Source organism: Salvelinus sp. IW2-2015, unplaced genomic scaffold, assembly GCF_002910315.2.
Source record: "Salvelinus sp. IW2-2015 unplaced genomic scaffold, ASM291031v2 Un_scaffold3824, whole genome shotgun sequence".
In the NCBI taxonomy this organism is placed as follows: domain Eukaryota; kingdom Metazoa; phylum Chordata; class Actinopteri; order Salmoniformes; family Salmonidae; genus Salvelinus; species Salvelinus sp. IW2-2015.
The window spans coordinates 17,370-35,888 of NW_019945098.1; the positions used below are offsets into that span (position 1 = coordinate 17,370).

General features: G+C 42.8%; 1 protein-coding gene across 1 annotated transcript in view; it reads left to right on the top strand.

Moving 5' to 3' along the window:
- Positions 1-1,431: 1,431 nt before the first annotated feature.
- The window catches only part of LOC112076542 (sodium/potassium-transporting ATPase subunit beta-233), a 17,552-nt gene continuing 464 nt past the window's right edge, over positions 1,432-18,519 (top strand). The window contains exons 1-3 of the mRNA XM_024143287.2: positions 1,432-1,698; positions 6,913-7,041; positions 8,919-9,083. Of these exons, the coding sequence (XP_023999055.2) occupies positions 1,608-1,698; positions 6,913-7,041; positions 8,919-9,083 (385 nt within the window). The 5' untranslated portion in view covers positions 1,432-1,607. The remainder of the gene's footprint in view (positions 1,699-6,912; positions 7,042-8,918; positions 9,084-18,519) is intronic.

The window sequence follows — 18,519 nt, forward strand, 5'->3', positions numbered from 1 at the left end:
TAACTCCTAACCCTTACCAGCTGGCTGGAGTGTTTAAGGACATATTCAATCTCTCCCTATACCAGTCTGTTGTRCTGACTTGCTTCAAGATGTCCACCATTGTTCCCGTAACCAAGAAAGTGAAGGTAACTGAACTAAATTAATGTCGCCCCACGGCACTCACTTCTGTCATCATGACGTGCTTTGAGAGGCTAGTTAAGGATCATATCACCTCCACCTTACCCAACACCCTTGACCCACTACAATTTGCATACCGTCCCAATAGATCCACGGATGACGCAATCGCACTGCACACTGCCCTATCCCATCTCGACAAGAGGAATACCTATGTAAAAATGCTGTTCATCGAATACAGCTGCAGCCTTTAACACCATATTGCACTCCAAGCTCATCACTAAGCTTGGTGACCTATGTCTGAAWCCCGCCCTGTGAAACTAGGTCCTGGACTTCCTGACGGGGCGGCCCCAGGTGGTGAAGGTAGGCAACAACACCTCCGCTACGCTGATCATCAACACGGGGGCCCACAAGGGTGCGTGCTCAGCCCCCTCCTGTACTCCCTGTTCACCTATGACTGCATGGCCACGCACGTCTCCAACTCAATCATCAAGTTTGCAGAAAACACAACAGTCGTAGGCCTGATTACCAACAACAACGAGACAGCCTACAGGGAGGAGGTGAGGGCCCTGGTGGAGTGTTGCCAGGAAAATAACCTCCCCCTCAACGTCAACAAAACAAAGGAGCTGATCGTGAACTTCAGGAGACAGCAGAGGGAGCACGCCCCCATCCACATTGACAGGGCCGCAGTGGAGAGGGTGAAAAGCTTAAAGTTCCTTGGGGGTGTACATCACTGACAACCTGAAATGGTCCATCCACACAGATAGTGTGGTGAAGAAGGCGCAACAGCGCCTCTTCAACCTCAGGTTGCAGCTAAACCAAAAACATAAGTTCCCACAACTTCCAAGGGAACCAAATGTGCTAGCTGGGATGTGTGTTTTTCTCCAATTACAATTGAGGAATGGCCAAGTCATCTTGGCTTCATCAGATGATCATATAAGTATGAATAGTAATTATGGTAGGCCATCATACTTCTGTAATTTTTAACATTTTAAGTTTACCCACATTGTAAATCCCAGTTTGAGTGAATTAGGTCTCCAGATAATGAAGACAYTGGTGGCAATTTGTAATGTATAGCTGGCGCTGTGAATCGATGTACTATGCCTCTGAATCTTTATTCATGTGAGTTCTCTTCTGTTGAAATCGCAGGGTCGCATCGTAAAGGACATTCTGACGTATACTACGTCCAAGGGTGGAGCAAAACCCTGCTCCCGACTCTCCACAAACGATAACATTACGCAGAGAGGACGCTCGTTTGTGATTCGCGAGAGCTGGCCCTCCCTCCTAGTAGGTGACTTGTTAAAATAGTTTTCGGGCGGAGTCGACTGCAACTGGGATATATCTGTGTGCASTGAGTWCGTAGGAACAAGCCGTGTACAAGTCCGTCGGTTTTTGGAATTTGGTACTCCGGAGAGGGATCGGCAGAGAGAAGCYAAGGGAACTGAATAAAGAAAGAGCACCACACTAAAAGGAACTGAAACACACAGTCGAAAATGTCTTCGAATAAAGACGATGGTGGATGGAAGAAGTTTATATGGGATTCGGACAAGGGGGAATTTTGTGGACGCACAGGGGGGAGTTGGTGTAAGTATGSCATTCTGATATTTCTGATCACGTTAATTGGCCATTAGTGGCCGGAGGTTTTAATCGAAATTGTGATGGATCTCATATGGCACGATCGAACGCCTATTGGGCAGTATGGAACGCGCACCGAGTCATCATTTCATCTTGGTGCATAGCACCTGTTCGATTTGACTTTGCAGCAATATGTGCTACAATGATGGTACGGTGTCACCGACTCCATATCATTGCCCATCGCCACTCGTTGTTCATGGTTCTCCATGTCTGTGTTGTGAGTAATAGCATACGGTGAACATGCGACCAGTTTTTGCTCATATTTCACTGTCACATGTCCTTGCTAGGTACCTACTGCCTTATTCAAAAGAACAGCCTACCGACTGTTCCAAGCAAAGATGGGTTTTCATTTAAATCACACATCTTAAATCAATATGAGAATCCAAATAGGTCGTTGAAAGACGGTGGTGGGAATATGCATCATACATCATTAGAACATGTTATTCTAAAGGTTCGAATCCTGATAGTACAGTAGGCGTGTTGATCACACTGCAGAGACGCAGCAGCCTATGCCTGGAAGGAGACTAGAACTCCCCATCGCAGTAACATGATCTATAAGTATTAGGATGGAATCTCTTATACACATCTAGATGTGTATAAGAGGCCTATGCCTGGAAGGAGACTAGAACTCCCCATCGCAGTAACATGATCTATAAGTATTAGGATGGAATTACACCATATGTACATGCTGTAGAGACTGAGTTTCATTTCCGTTGTAAAATGACACAATCAAAGGGTTAAAAATGCATCATAGTCCAAGGTGATTCAAGGTGATGGGGCCTTCTTGGAATTATGGAGAGGACATTCCATCTAGTGTTACTATTCGATGTGGATTCTGTGTCACTTTAATTAACAATGGAAATGTYTTAACTAGACAAATTTTACTTTCTCGTTTCCATCTGCACCTATGTCTTCCCTTGTCTCAATGTCACACAACTACCCTACGTTTTCGGTATTCAGAGGATGACCAGCTGAGCGACAATTCATGTTGCAATTTTGCTTATTAAACTAACGCCCTCAAGTTGGTTGGTTTGGTCATTTACTTCAACTGTGTTTTGTGTGTATTATCTCAAGGCCAAAACTTGTTTGGATCTTTTCATTTTTGTGGTGACCATATTTTTATTTATTTAGTCATTTTTCTTGTTTGGGGGTGGGGGTTACAGATACAACATATAATTTCATATTCAGTTCAATAAAATGAGAAGGAAACGTAAAGAAGTGAGCCTCCAACCCCACTCCCCCAAACCCACCCATTCAACATGTCTCCAACCAACACTGGTGCTCCTCATCCATCCAATTTAAGTGGTGCATCATTTTGTACGATGTGTGTGACACTATCCATGACTTTAATGACGACTCGTCTCCATTCGGCCACTTGCATGATTAATTTAATCTGTCTAGAATGCAAGAACATGTGTTTTATCTGGTGTGATGCATGGAGAGAGAGGAGATGTTGAACCCTCGTCTATAATATGGATAATATACGCACCCTTGTACCGGCCAATTGTGATCAGGGAAACGCATGATCTGGATAAGACACCTTAGAGTGGTTGTGATGTCCTTATAATTCTGCCAAGGAACATGCGACATCTTAAGTCATGCGTAATTGATTGAAAGGGAACTGCTGTCTCCTATAAGATGTGACCTTTTGACATTGTCTGATGCACCACTAGGCCTATACAGTACTAGCTCTGCAGGTCTAGTGGGTTGGGGGACCACTAGGCCTATACAGTACTATTTCTGCGGGCTGGTGGGGGCGGCAGGGTTGGGGGTGACTTGAGGAGATTCTAATACTGTACTAGTACTATGGCTGGACTCGGGGCGGCAGGTAACCTAGCGGTTAAGAGTATGCGGACGGTAACCGAAGGTTGCTGGTTCAAATCCCGAGCCGACTACGTAAAAATCTGTCAATGTGCCCTTGAGCAGGGCACTTAACCCTAAATGCTCCCGTAAGTCGCTCTGTATAAGTGCTAGCTAAATTACTAAAATGCACTGTACCTGCAGGGCTGGCTTAATGCAGGGCTTACCGGGGCTGAAGTCCCTGGCCCAAGCCCGTGGGGGGGCCAAGAGGAAGCAAAATAATATTAAATTGTTTTACAAAAATAATATTAAAAGATATGTGTGTGTGTGTATATCTTTTTACTGCCAACCACAGGACTCAAGAGCCCCTCTCTCAATGAGGGTAGACAGACTGCTGCTGCCTGCTGCCGCTCTACTAATCATCAGATGGTGGGAGGAGACGCGGTATGGGGCCCACGTGGGTAACTGGGGGGGCCTCCTGATTGGGTAACTGATTAATACAAATAAACTGCATAATAAATAAATATGATTGGTCAATTGTGAGCAGGGTCCAAGATGCTTTAAAAAACATTTATTTGTATAATAAAAAAATCCAACCACAGGAGCCCCACACTCAATGTTTGAAATCCACCAGAGAGCATAATTTAGCCACAGAAAAGTATAGTTTATTAAAAAAACAACTGTGGATTATGTTTTAGCACGAGCACAGACCACAATAAAGGAAACGCCAACATAAAGGGTGTTGGGTCACCACGAGCTGCACAGCAGATTCAATGCGCCTTGGCATAGATTCTACAAGTGGACCTAATCATGCCAGGAAAATTATTTTTTTAAATGTAGGTTGCAGGGAGGTTCTGTGAATGTTCTATGGTTCCCTGAAAGTTTTCCTGGAAGGTTTTATTAATGTTCTGAGAATGTTAATTCTAGGTTATTGGAAGGTAATTAAATAATGTTCTAAGAACATGTTTCAATAACTGTTTTGAACTCCAAGCACAGATGGGACACATGTAAATTCATTTTCTTAGGCATTAATCATTCAAACGCATAACTTTCTTTTCTTTTTTATTGTGGCACGGTGTCAGTGAGATTTGACACTATGATCTTCTGTTCTCTATCCATGGAATTAGTCCATTGCGCCCACAGGATGCAGCTAGCATGCTTTTTTCTTTTTTTTACTCATACAAAGTTGTTCACTTTAGTCTATAAACAACCTCATTTTATAGGAAGCGAGCACTCATTTAAGACCAGGTGTGGCCAATTAGTGGGCGTGATCAACACACTTAACAAGATAGAGGATCGTTTTGGTGATCGTGAGAATGGAATGTATGTTTTTTTTTTTTTTTTATAACTTTCTTAGAAGTTTACTAATGTTGTCTTAATGTGCCGAGAACATGACTTAACTAGAACTGAGGAAACCTGTAGAAAACGTTTTATTCACTTTTATAAGTACTTACATTTCCACAGAAGAACGTTGTTTCTTGAAGCTGCGATATGTAACTTTTTGGGCGACCTGACCAAATTCACATAGATCTGTCATTCTCATTGAAAGCAAGTGTAAGATGTGGTATATCTGTTCCATGTGCGCTATTTTATGCTTTCTGTTTTTAAGTTTTGTTTTGCTGAAAATATAGTCTTTTTTGGTTCTGGAAAATCTATTTCAGTGGTTTAGATGGTACAATGATTCTCTACACTATGCTTGCTTGTTTCGTCACAAACCAAAATTTAGGCGAACTGTTTTGAATTTTAGCAACCAGGAAATGCGGGAGTGATTTCTGCATAGTGCCCCTTCTGCATAGAGCCCCTCTAAACAATTTGAGAACATTACTTAAATAGAACCTGAGGAAAAGTTCAACTGAGGTACTGAAATTCCCACCTAAGAAACATATGGTTCTCAGAATGTTATGTACTAGCAGGGTATCCTGCCCATTCCCAGAATGTTGTGGGAAGGTTGTATGCAAAATAACCATAGCACATCCACACTCTGACCAAGCTCTTAGAAACATACTGTATGGTTCTCAGAACGTTATGTGCCAGCTGGGTAGTATCTAGGTTTTGTATAAAAGCTGAGCACGCAGACTGCCCCATTGTTATTGGGACCTGAATGTATTCATTTATTGGTCTTATCTGCAATGTGGGCACTATTTTTAGAGGAACCTAGTCTCTTGTGACAGGCCTAACAATTAAAGCTGAGTAGCTGGCTTGAGATTTGTTTCTGGGTGCTGAGTTTAAGAGCAACCAAAAGTGATTTGACAATTTTATTACTCTGAAGCCTGAATTTGCTGTTCTCCTGGCTACTACTGTATGATCTACTGGTTACACTTCATTTTCCTGCCCTCAGTGAAGAGTCAAGACAATGTCTACTCTTATAGGTGGATTACTATTTGGAACAGTAGCTTTGTGGTTAGGTCACCTCCTGCTCCCTCCATATGAGACACGGCTTCTCTGTCTGCATGCATTCTATCTGTATAGGTGTCACTGAGCCCAGGTGTGCATCCCAAATGTTCCCCTATATCGTACACTTCTTTGACCATGGGGAATAGGGTGCCATTTGGGACTCATTCCAGATGGATAGTCTGTGTACAGACCAGGAAGCTTAAAGTAGAAAACCAGGTGGGCTTGGTTTAGTAGTAGAGCCAGCCAATCTATTTATCCAATTTTTATATGTTTTGATAGTGTTGTGGTGCAATGACTGGGCAGTCTATTGAGGTTTGACGATAGGATAGACAGCATGAGATTGAATTGGTCCAGTTGGAATTTGGAACGCTGAGGAAACACTCGTCTGACGACACAATAGGCAGACTTGCTGTTTCTCTTTCTTAAGCTGTACCCTTCTTGTCTCACTTTGTGGTGCAAGACATTGCTTGTGTATTTATATTAAAATGGTATGCATTTTAAGTCCCCAACTACACAAACACTACAGTCAAAAATGAAAGTGGGGATCCACAGTCTACATGTCTGTGGTGTTTGGCGTACTGTACACACTGGCTCTGCAGGGCTGGTTAGGGTGGCAGGCTGGTTAGGGTGGCAGGCTGGTTAGGGTGGCAGGGTTGACTTGAGCAGATTCTTAACTACTGCAGTAATACTACGGTTGGACTTCATTATGGGGAATGTTCATTGTTTTTCAGAGCAGATTTAACATTCTACAATTACGGAATGCTGGAGTTCTGTATGTGGCTTTTTGTGTGACTCAATTGAATGAGTGGAAATGGACCTTGTCAGCAACATAACAACGAAATCTTAATTTCATGACATCACTGGTGTTTGTAGTTTTTATTTTTAAAGAAGGGAAAAAGGCGTATGTCACAATCATCTGTCCTCCACATCTTTAGCATGATGATGACCCATTTCTCTCTTCTTTTACAGTTAAAATTCTYGGGTTCTACTTAATCTTCTATGCTTTTCTGGCTGGAGTATTCATCGGCACCATCCAGGCCTTGCTTCTCACCCTCAGTAACTACAAACCCACCTGGCAAGACAGAGTTGCTCCCCCAGGTAAGGTATCACTGAACACTAGACACTGAGCCACTACTGCTGCCTGGGGATAAGAGATGGTGTCCAACCACAGTCGCTTCATTGAAATGGCACCCTTATTCCTACCCACTGTCAAAAGTAGGTCACTAGTAGGGAATAGGATGCAATTGGGCTGCAACAGAGTCTAACTTGCTTTTGTATACTCAGAGGTGGGTTATGTCTGTCAAACATCCTCTTATTGATTTCACACTTTAACTCGTTAAAGGAGTCCACTGTTAGATATCAGCTGAATTGACATTAGCACTATTATGGCCAAGAGAGGCAGGCCGCATTTTGGAGGTCAGACACAGAGGACTCTTGTCTTTCAAGTAAGTGGGTGTTATCCATGCATGCAGCATGTGGAACTATTTTGTAGCTAGCTTGTACAGTATTCATGCTTACGTCCAATAACAACTGGTTAAATTAGATTTTTGGCAAAGATTTACAAGGGCTTCTGTCAAAATGAACTCTGGTCTAGTTAGTCAAATTCAGTTCACAGTGTTATTCCAGTTACTGCAATCCTACTGTTTAAATCTCATGTCGTATTGGACATTTTGGTGTAGGTAGTGGGTCAGTCAAGTGTCGCAATTAATTCCTCTAAAGGCCGCCTACATGGGCGGAGACCTCTCTTCCCAATTTGTTAGGAGTGTAAGTTTAAGAAGGGAAACTGTTCCCGTTCCCCATTATTGGACGTTGCATATTTCATGTCTTTCTCCACAGCTTCCTTTTTCTGAGCGGTTTAGTCAGTTTCACTGGAGTCTGWTCTGATCACGTGGGTGTGAAATGGAGGGAGAAGTGCTAATCGTGAACTTTACAGTGTGGTCCCCTAACGGAGCTCTCTCCTGATGCCTTTGACTAGAGTTAAAACAGACCGTGAAGTTCTGGTAGTCATTGCTTGCTTCCTTTACCAGTGAGAGCTCTGTGGTAAACTGTCAACGGCAGATGCTATTCTCTACTTTATTTTCTCCCCTTACACAACACAACCCAATCCCACAGCACCAGTGCCCTTCCACAGAGCATTAACCCTTTCCTGTTGGTGTTTTCAACCATGACATTGTCGAAGACATGTAAGCTGCATTTGAATTAGGTCTAAAGCCAGTATCCCAGCCCAGTCATTTGTCTGTTCGGGTGTATATATAGCCATGGTCTGCTCAGGGAACCTCCATTAGGAGATGAGGAGAGGTAGCTAGGCATTGATAGTGCGTTACTTTCCACAGGAGGCCTGATAACTGGGCCAGGTCGTCACAACGAAGAGGACACCTGATGGCTCTAACAAGCAGAAAGAGAAGAGTCAGACTATTTCTTTATCTCACAAGCTGACAGAGGAGAGAAGCGTTACACTCTTCAGACTCCTCACCTCACTCAGTCCAGTTAGAGTTCTCTTTAGTTTTCTGGTCATGAAATATGGAACTTAGTGTGGGGGCTGGGATGGGCTGGTTGTAAATAAGGAAGTAGAAGAGAATAGGGGTGGACGTGTTTTAGATCTTGTGCCGTAGCGTAGAGACAGTTGTCTTTTGTTTGAAATGGGCTTTTCCCTTTTACTGACCCGTCTTTCCTGCTAAGAACAATGACAGGGATTCACCTTGTRTTCCTCTTCAAGACTGTTTTCCAAAGTGTGGACTCTTCAATGGATGACTGCCTCACTGAYAGACTTCATTAGAAAGCAAATTACACTYACTGTTCTAAACTGGTTTCATACTCAGTAAGGTTATCTCTGTAACTGCAGTACTATTGTGAGTTAGTGTAAATAGAATGGTCACAAGTCCACTGAAACATTATTGTCCTATTATAAAAGTGTGTATTGCTAATAGTACTTTACTTCTGTAACATTGAAACTGATGGTGACTGTCTGTTCTCAGGCCTATCACACACCCCACGCTCCGACAAATCCGAGATCGCCTTCAACTTGAATGATGTGGAGACCTACTTGGCTTACACTAAGGCCATGCGAGAGTTCCTGGTTATGTACGACGACGACAAACAGCGGGACCAGATGAAATACGAGGATTGTGGAGGTACAGGAAGTGTTCCATTCCGCTCTCTATATTTCATTTTAACATAAAGTTAGGCACACTAACACTGGTCAAATGGTAGAGTTTTTACACCATTTGTAGGGCTTGTTGAAGGGCTTGTTATAAAGGGGCTTTGTATGTAGGGCTTGTATGAAGGGCTTGTAGAAAGGGCTTGTATGAAGGGCTTGTATAAAGGGCTTGTATGTAGGGCTTGTATGAAGGGCTTGTATGAGGGCTGGTATGAAGGGCTTGTATGAAGGTCTTGTATGAATGGCTTGGTATGAAGGGCTTGTATGATGGGCTTGTAAAGGGCTTGTATGTGGGGCTGTATGAAGGGCTTGTATGTAGGGCTTGTATGTAGGGCCTTGTATGTGGGGCTTGTATGTTGGTGCTTGTATGAATGGCTTGTATGAAGCGCTTGTATGAAGGCTTTGTATGTAAGGGCTTGTATGATGGGCTTGTATGAAGGCCTTGTATGGTAGGCTTGTATGGTAGGGCTTGTTAAATGAAGCGCTTTAATGAAGGGCTTGTTTAGGGCTTGTATGTAGGGCTTGTAATGTATGGCTTATATGAAGGGCTTGGTAATGAAGGGCTTGTATGAAGGGCTTTGTTAAAGGGCTTCGTATGTAGGGCCTTGTATGAAGGGCTTGTCATGACATGGCCTTGTATGAAGGGCTTGTATGAATGGCTTGTATGAAGGGATTGTATGTAGGGCTTGTCATGAGGGCTTGTATGAAGGGCTGTAATGAATGGCTTGTATGAAGGGCTTGTATGCAGGGCTTGGTAATGTAGGGCTTGTAATGAGGCTTGTATGAATGGCTTGTAGGAATTGCTTGTATGAAGGGCTTGTTAAATGAATGGCTTGTATGAATTGCTTGTATGAAGCGCTTGTATGAAGGGTTGTATGTAAGGGCTTGTATGTAGGGCTTGTATGTATGGCTTATATGAGGGCTTGTATGAAGGGACTTGTATGAAGGGCTGTATAAAGGGCTTGTATGTAGGGCTTGTATGAAGGGCTTGTATGATGGCTTTGTTATGACAGGGCTTGTACTGAATGGCTTTGTATGAAGGGCTTGTATGTAGGGCTTGTATGAAGGCTTGTATGAAGGGCTTGTATGAATGGCTTTGTATGAAGGGCTTGGTTATGAAAGGGCTTGTAATGTAGGGCTGGTATGAAGGGCTTTGGTATGATGGCTTTATGAATTGCTTTGTATGAAGCGGCTTGCATGAAGGGGCTTGTATGTAGGGCTTGTATGAAGGGCTTGTAGAATGGCTTTTATGAACGCTTGTATGAAGGGCTTGTATGTTAGGGCTTGTATGAAGGGCTTGTTGTAGCGCTTGGTATGAAGGGACTTTTATGAAGGGCTTGTATGTAGGGCTGTATGTAGGGCTTTATGTAGGGCTTGTATGTAGGGGCTTGTTATGAAGGGCTTGTATGTAGGGCTTTGTTTGTAGGGCTTGTTTTTGAAGGGTTTGTTTGAAGGGCTTCTGACTTGGTATGTTAAAAAAATGCAATGTTAGATCATGTTTTTATTTTGACAAGTCCATGCTGATCTGAATATAGATTGAATCAAGATACTGCCATTTTTTTGGGGGGGTGGGGGGCTTCTTTGCAATGTGATTTGTTGCGCTAAAAAAACAAACACGAATAAACATCTATTTTCTGTGGAGTAGAATAGACCGCTTGTATCTAAGCCAACAAAAGGCAGAAGAAGAAGCAGCAGCAGCACTGCAATGAACTACTTTCCTCAGGGAACCCTGCACGGTGTGATTTACTGCATCTGCGTGATATTGAGAGGAAGCCTTCTGTGCTGTATAAGGCAATACAAGAAGCGTGTTCAATTACCCGGTGCTCTCTACAACAGGAGACTAAAGTTTACATCAATATTATCTTCCACTCTTGGGTGGTGTTTCGGTGGAAATGGGTGATCACCGTCATCTGTAGAAATAATTTGCGGTAGCGACAATGAACGCCGGGGGTAGCCCCGCCGCAGCTCCCTGGCTAGCCGCGCTCGTCCTTTTGGATTCGCGTATGGCTCTGCACTTGACCTGTGACTTGATTTTGAGAGTGCAGCATTTTCGTTTACATGAAGCTAACCGTGGACTCCTGCTGCAGGCCTGGATTGCGAGCTGGTATTGATTGGAGGATAGTATGCATATTTAATGATCAACATAAAAAAAAATGATGCTCCTAAGACATTAGGGTTTCAGTCATAAAGAGTCATGTTGCTGTGATTGGGTGAAGCCCGTGTTTGGGCATAAGGAGGAATCGTTTGATATTGGAGCATGTTCGAACTCTCAGCGTGCTCCACAGATGTTGGCATCTTAATTTGATCCTTTTTTGTTTTGTTTGTGTATCTGTTGTGGTATTATGGGGCGGCAGGTCAAGCCCGAGTTGGTTAGCGCTTTTGGCCGTAACTGAAAGGTTGCTGGATCGAATCCCTGAGCCGATAAGAGAAACATACTGTTTTTCTGCTCCCTAACAAGGCACTGTTCCGCCGGTAGGGCCTCATTGTAAATAAGAATTTGTTCTTAAATGAATTTGCCTAGTTAGAATTAAAAAGTATAATTTAGATATAGACCATGGTCTATATAGCCTATTGTAGTGGGCACTTTCAGGTTCTGATAGGCAGGGAGCAATCAGCACTATTTACAGCTTGTTTTTTTTAGCATTGGTAGCTAGTAAAACGCCATTTAAAATGTGACAAGAAAAACAGCCATTCGTTTTCTTGTTTGCCTCCTGCGTAATTTACCCTGTTAGCGTAGGGAGGTGGTTGGACATCACTCCCCTTCAGACACACAGGTGACTAACCTCCAATAGCCTATTGTTGCTCTTATGCTCACTGGGTAATTGGTGGAATGATATGATTCATAGTCAATCAATTCTTTTCCAAAAATCCCGTTCTGAAAATCAGTCGGCCTCCTGATTTATTTGCAATAGATTACTTGCCAACCGGTTTGACAGGACAACCCATCACCTGTATGTTCTACACGTGTTGGTAGTAGAATACAATATACTGTAATGTTCAACCCGTTTTACAGTAGGTTAATATACTGTAATTTCTAACAAGTTTAACAGTATGTAAAATATACTGTCATGTTTATACAAGTTTTACAGTAAGGTTAAATTACTGTATGTTTCAACCCGTTTAGCAGTAAGGTTAAATATACTGTATGTTCAACACGTTTTACAGTAGGGGTTAAATATACTGTAAGTTTCAAACAGGTTTTACAGTCGGGTTAAAATATACGTATGTTCAACATGTTTTCAGTAGGGTTGAAATAATACTGTATATTCTAACAAGTTTAACAGTAGGGTAAAATATACTGTATGTTATACACGTTTTACAGTTAGGGTTAAATATACTGTATGTTCTACACGTTTTTGTAGTAGGAGTAAAATTTACTGTATTTTTACCATTTTACAGTAGGGTAAAATATACTGTAATGTTCAACCGTTTTACAGTAGGGTAAAATATACTGTATGTTTCTACACATTTTTACGTCAATTCGTAATATAATATTGTATGTTCAACACGTTTTACAGTATGGTAAATATACTTATGGTTCTACACTGTTTTAAGTACGGTTAAAAAATAATTACTTATGTCTTATACACGTTTTACCAGTAAGGTATAAATATACCTGAATTGTTGTTCAATCCACTTTTTACAGATAGGTCATATATACTGTATGTTTCAACACGTATTACAATGAGGTTAAAATATAATACTGTAGGTTTACATTGTTTACAGTAGGGTTAATATACTGTAATGTTCAAGCACATTTTACAGAGGTTAAAAATATACTGTAGGTTCTACATGTTTTTAAGTAGGTTAACATACTAAGTCTACATGATGTTTCCCCATAGGGTAAACTTGTTAACATATTTACAGTACTGGGTAATATATAAATGTAGGTTCCTACATGTTTTACAGTAAGGTTATAAATATACTGGTTATATCACAGTTTTGCATTTCTTTCTGATGCTCCATATCATATTGGTCTTTAGTTAACTGTCAAGCGAGGTGGCTATAAACTTCACTGTATTCTATTCTTCACACTACCCACAGTCAACTCAATACAAGCAGAGACATGAATCAAAATAGACTTAAACATGCACACATTGTAACTGGCTTCACATACTGTGTCTGAAGGATCCGGCACTACAAGCCTTGCTATGAATACAGCGACACGCTGAGCTGGTGCCCATTCGACCTCCCAGAGCTCAGAGCACGCAGCCTTAGTGCATCTCCTCTAGCTCACTGGAATTAAATACTCCTCGACGGGCTTCTACCTCAGACATGATGGGGCTGCGTCCAAATCTATACCTGTATCCCTACGTAGTGCCGCTAGATTTGACCAGAGCCCTAATGGACCGCAAGGTGCTCGTGGTCAACGAAGGGATTTAATACGGAATTAGGATGCTGTTTGGGACGCACACAACGGTGGGGCATGGTGACGGATCAGAGAGGACAATTTAGGGAGTTACAGGCTACGTTACACAGACCTTTGATTCAGTGAATTTAATGTTGTAAGATCACTAAAGTCGATGAAAAGAAGAAAGATAAATAGAAAAAAAAAAGAGAAGCCCTAAAGAGACAGAAAAAAAAAAATCAGATGTACTAAGTGAATCAAATGTTAAAGTGACAATGAATCACTAATAGAGAGATTTAACCTTTAATACTGGTTGTAACCAGACGACCCATCGCAATAGTGCTTAACTGTAAAATAATCTGGTCGGAGCACAATTCAAATTCAGGCCCCACTGTAAACCAGACTAATAACTGTTCTTTATTACTACAGTTGTTTACTTACAGAATGTTAAAATGCGTCACACAAATCACCATAATTCATGTCAGTTTGATGAGCAGGAGAAGCAGAGGAGGTAGAGAAGGAGAAGGAGAAGGAAAGAGGAAGAAGGAGAGAGAGAGGAAAGAAGGAAAGAAGAAGAGAAGGTAGAAGGAGAGAAGGAGAAGAAGGGAGAAGAAGAGAAGGAGAGAAGGAAGGAAGGAAGGATAGAGAGAGAAGAGAAAGAGAGGAGAAGAAGAAGAAGAATAAGAGAAGAAGTGAGAAAGAGAAGAGGGAAGAAAGAAGAAGGAGAAGAAGAAAGGAGAGAGAAGGAAGAAGAAGTGGAAAGAGAAAGAAAGAGAAAAGAGGGAGAAGAGAGAATGGAGAAGAGAGAGAAGAAGGAGAAGGAGAAGGAGAAGAAGAGAAAGTAAAGAGTAGAAGGAGAAGGAGAAGGAAGGAGAAAGAAGGAGAAGGAAGGAGGGGAGAAGATAAGGAAGGAAGGAAGAAGAAGAAGGAGAAAGAAGGGAGAAGAGAGAAAGAGGAGAAGAAGAAGGAAGGAGAAGAAAAGAAGAAGGAGGAGAAGAGAAGAAAGAATAGAGAGAAGAGGAACTAGGAGGAAGAAGGGAGAAGAGAAGGAAAGAGAGGAAGGGAAGGAAGGAGCAGGAGAAGGAGGAGAAGGAGAATGGAGGAAGAAGGAAGAAGAGAAGAGATAAGGAGAAGGAGGGAGAGGGGAGGAGAGAAGGAGTAAGGAGAAGAAGTATATATGTATTAGAGAAGAAGAAGGAGGAGAGAATAAGAAGAAGAAGAAGATAAGAAGGAGAAAGGAGAAGGCAGAAGAGAGAGCAGGAAGAAGAGTACAGAAGAGAGAAGAAGAAGAGAAGGAGCCAGAAGAAGAAGAAGAGAAGGAAGAAGGAGAAGAGAGGAGAAGGAAGGAGAGGACAGGAGAGAGAGAAGGAGAAGAGAAGAAGAAGGAGAAGAAGGGAGAAGGAGAAGTAGAAGAGAGAAGAACGGAGAGAGGAGACAGAGAAGGACGAAGAAGGAGAGTAAGGAGAAGGAAGAACGGAAGGAGAAGGAGAAGAAAGGAGAAGGAGAAGTAAGGAGAAGAGAGGAGAAGGAGAGAAGGAGAAGAGAGAAGAAGAAGGGAAGAAATAAGAGAAGAGAGAAGGAGAAGCGAGAAGAAGAAGAAGAAGAAGATGAGAAGAAGAAGAAGAAGAAGATGAAGAAAAGAGAGAAGAAAGAAGAAGAGAAGAGAGAGAGAAGAAGGAGAAAGAGAAGGAGAGGAAGGAGAGGAAAGGAAGAAGGAGAGAAAGGAGAAGGAAGAAAGAGAGAAGGGAAGAAGAAGAGGAAAGGAGAAGGAGAAGGGAGAAGGAAAGAGAAGAGAAAAAGGAGAAAAGAACGAGAAACAGAAGAAATGAAGAGAAGAGAAGGAGAAAGAGAGAAGGAGAAAGAGGAGAGAAGGGAAGAAGGAAGAAGGAAGAAGGCGAAGAGAAGAAGGAAGAAGAAGAGAAGAAGAGGAGAAGGAAGAGAAAGAAGGGAGAAGGAGAAGAGGAGAAGGAGAAGGAGAAGGAGAAGAGAAGGAAGAAGAGAAGAAAGAGAGGAAGAAGAAGGAGAAAGAAGTAGATAGAAGAAAGGAGAAAGAAAGGAGAAGGAAGAAGAGAGAAGAAGAAGGAGAAGAAGAGAGAAGAGAGAAGAAGAAGAAGAAGAACAAGAAAGAAGGAAGAAGAAGAAGGAAGAAGAAGAATAGAGAGAAGAAGAGAAGGAGAAAGGAAAGAAAAGAGGGGAAAAGAAGAAGAAAGAACGAAGAGAGAAGGAGAAGAAGAGATAGAGACGAAAAGAAGAAGGAGAGAAGGAGGAGAAGAATAGGAGAGAGAAGAAGAGAAGGAGCAAAGAAGAAGAAGACGGATAATTTGTCCATCACCCACGTCGATCTGGAACTTCCAGTTTTGGCCCGGCTCTCTAACCTTTAAGTGAACATGTAGTGGGTCAGATGTCCTCTGTATCTTCCACATGACAAAGCCAGCAGACTGAAGACAACTTTACCGGCCGGCATCAGTCATCTTGTGGGACTTTTGTAAGTAAAACTAGATGGTGACTTTAGGAGTGTGTGCTCTGTGATGATGTGCAAGACAATGTTGTGCTGATTCCCTGCTGTAAAACACCCTGCCATCCACAGCTCAGTCGACTACTACACTTGTGGTTTGATCAGTCATGTGGAAGCCTGTTAGAAGGACATTAAAGCATGTCTGTTAGCTTGGGGTGATTCTTATAGAATACCCTTAACGCAAACACAACACACACACACACCACAGATCTGCGCTGGACGCACGCTACGTACGCACGCACTGTACGTACGCAAATAAACGACACACGACACGACACACACGACACACAACACACACACACACACACAACACACACACACACACACCACACACACCAACACACACACACCACACACACCAAGCACACATACACACACACACACACACACACACACACACACACACACACACACACAAACACACACCACAGCAAACACACACACCACAGGACAGTTCATAGTCAGGAAACCACACGTGGTTTACCAAGTACAGGAAGACCTTCAAAAAAAAAAAGATGAAACACGTTGAGACATATTGTAGAAGCTGTGATGAAGCAGGTGTGACTAAAGTGTCTGTTTTCTTTCACCGTTGTGGTCTGTCCATTCAGGTTGGTGGAAATACAGGGAACTACAGTTCTTTTAACAGGTACATCTACAGTATTTTAGTTGGTAGAGCGTTGGTAGAAGGTGGTTTGAGTCCCTGGGACATCCAACACCTGTAACATGTATTCACGTAGGACGCCAGTCACTTTGGATTGAAGCGTCCCGTCAAAATGGCCGATATTATCATTATTATACAACGTGTCCGGTGGCAGAAGGAACCTTGTTTACATACAGTTCCATCTTACTCTATCAGTCTGTCAATCAGCATTTTATTAATTATATTGAAGATATGATCACGTCTGGACTCACAGTAACTCCAGCAATGGCTGGGATGAAAAAAACCCACCATATTCTCCACAGGGAATCGAGTGAGAGACAGCTACTGTAACTTTCTGTGTAGGGGTCAGTGGGCCAGGTTGAGGTCAGAGCCATAGTGAAAGAGAAGAACCTGTAACCTTCTGTGTAGGGGTCAGTGGGCCAGGTTGAGGTCAGAGCCATAGTGAAAGAGAAGCGACCTGTAACCTTCTGTATAGGGGTCGTGGGCCAGGTTGAGGTCAGAGCCATAGTGAAAGAGAAGCGACCACTGTAACCTTCTGTGTAGGGGTCAGTGGGCCAGGTTGAGGTCAGAGCCATAGTGAAAGAGAAGCTACCTGTAACCTTCTGTGTAGGGTCAGTGGGCCAGGTTGAAGTCAGAGCCATAGTGAAAGAGACGCGACCTGTAACCTTCTGTTAGGGGTCAGTGGGCCAGGTTGAGTTCAGAGCCAGTGAAAGAGAAGCGACCTGTAACCTTCTGTTAGGGGTCAGTGGGCCAGGTTGAGGTCAGAGCCATAGTGAAAGAGAAGCGACCTGTAACCTTCTGTATAGGGGTCAGTGGGCCAGGTTGAGGTCAGAGCCATAGTGAAAGAGAAGCACCTGTAACCTTCTGTGTAGGGGTCAGTGGGCCAGGTTGAAGTCAGAGCCATAGTGAAAGAGAAGCGACCTGTAACCTTCTGTTAGGGGTCAGTGGGCCAGGTTGAGGTCAGAGCCATAGTGAAAGAGAAGCGACCTGTAACCTTCTGTGTAGGGGTCAGTGGCCAGGTTGAGGTCAGAGCCATAGTGAAAGAGAAGCGACCTGTAACCTTCTGTAAGGGGTCAGTGGGCCAGGTTGAAGTCAGAGCCATAGTGAAAGAGAAGTGGCCCCACAAATAACAACAGTGGCTACCTCCCAAAATGGCACCCTATCCTACATAGTGCACTGCTTTTAACCAGAGCCCTATGGTCTTAGTAAAGGTAGTGTACACTATAATTTGACCAGAGCCTATGGGTCTTAGTTAAATAAAAGTAGTGTACACTACATTGACCAGAGACCTATTGGTCTTAGTTAAAGGTAGTGTACACTACATTTGACCAGAGCCCTATGGGTCTTAGTTAAAGGTAGTGTACACTAACATTTGACCAAGCCCTATGGGTCTTAGTTAAAGGTAGTGTACACTACATTTGACCAGAGCCCTATGGGGTCTTTAGTTAAAGGTAGTGTAACTACATTTGACCAGAGCCCTATGGGTCCTTAGTTAAAGGTAGTGTAACTCATTTGACCAGAGCCCTATGGGTCTTAGTTAAGACAGTGTACACTACCATTTGACCAGAGCCCTATGGGTCTTAGTTAAAGTAGTGTACACTACATTTGACCAGAGCCCTATGGGTCTTAGTTAAAGGTGTGTACACTACATTTGACCAGAGACCTATGGGCCCAGGTGAAACGTAGTGTACTAAATAGTGAATTGGGTGCCATTCGGAACGCAGGTTTGACTCCACGCTAAATGACCAGAAAACAGAGGGAAAGCCACCCCCCCAAAAACCTTCACTTGTGAAATCAATCTCTGCCCCACAGAAAGCATTTATTTATGTTGTTGTTGACAAAAGGGAACTGCATTAAACTGACACGGTCTGCTACAACAGGATGTATTTCCCTTG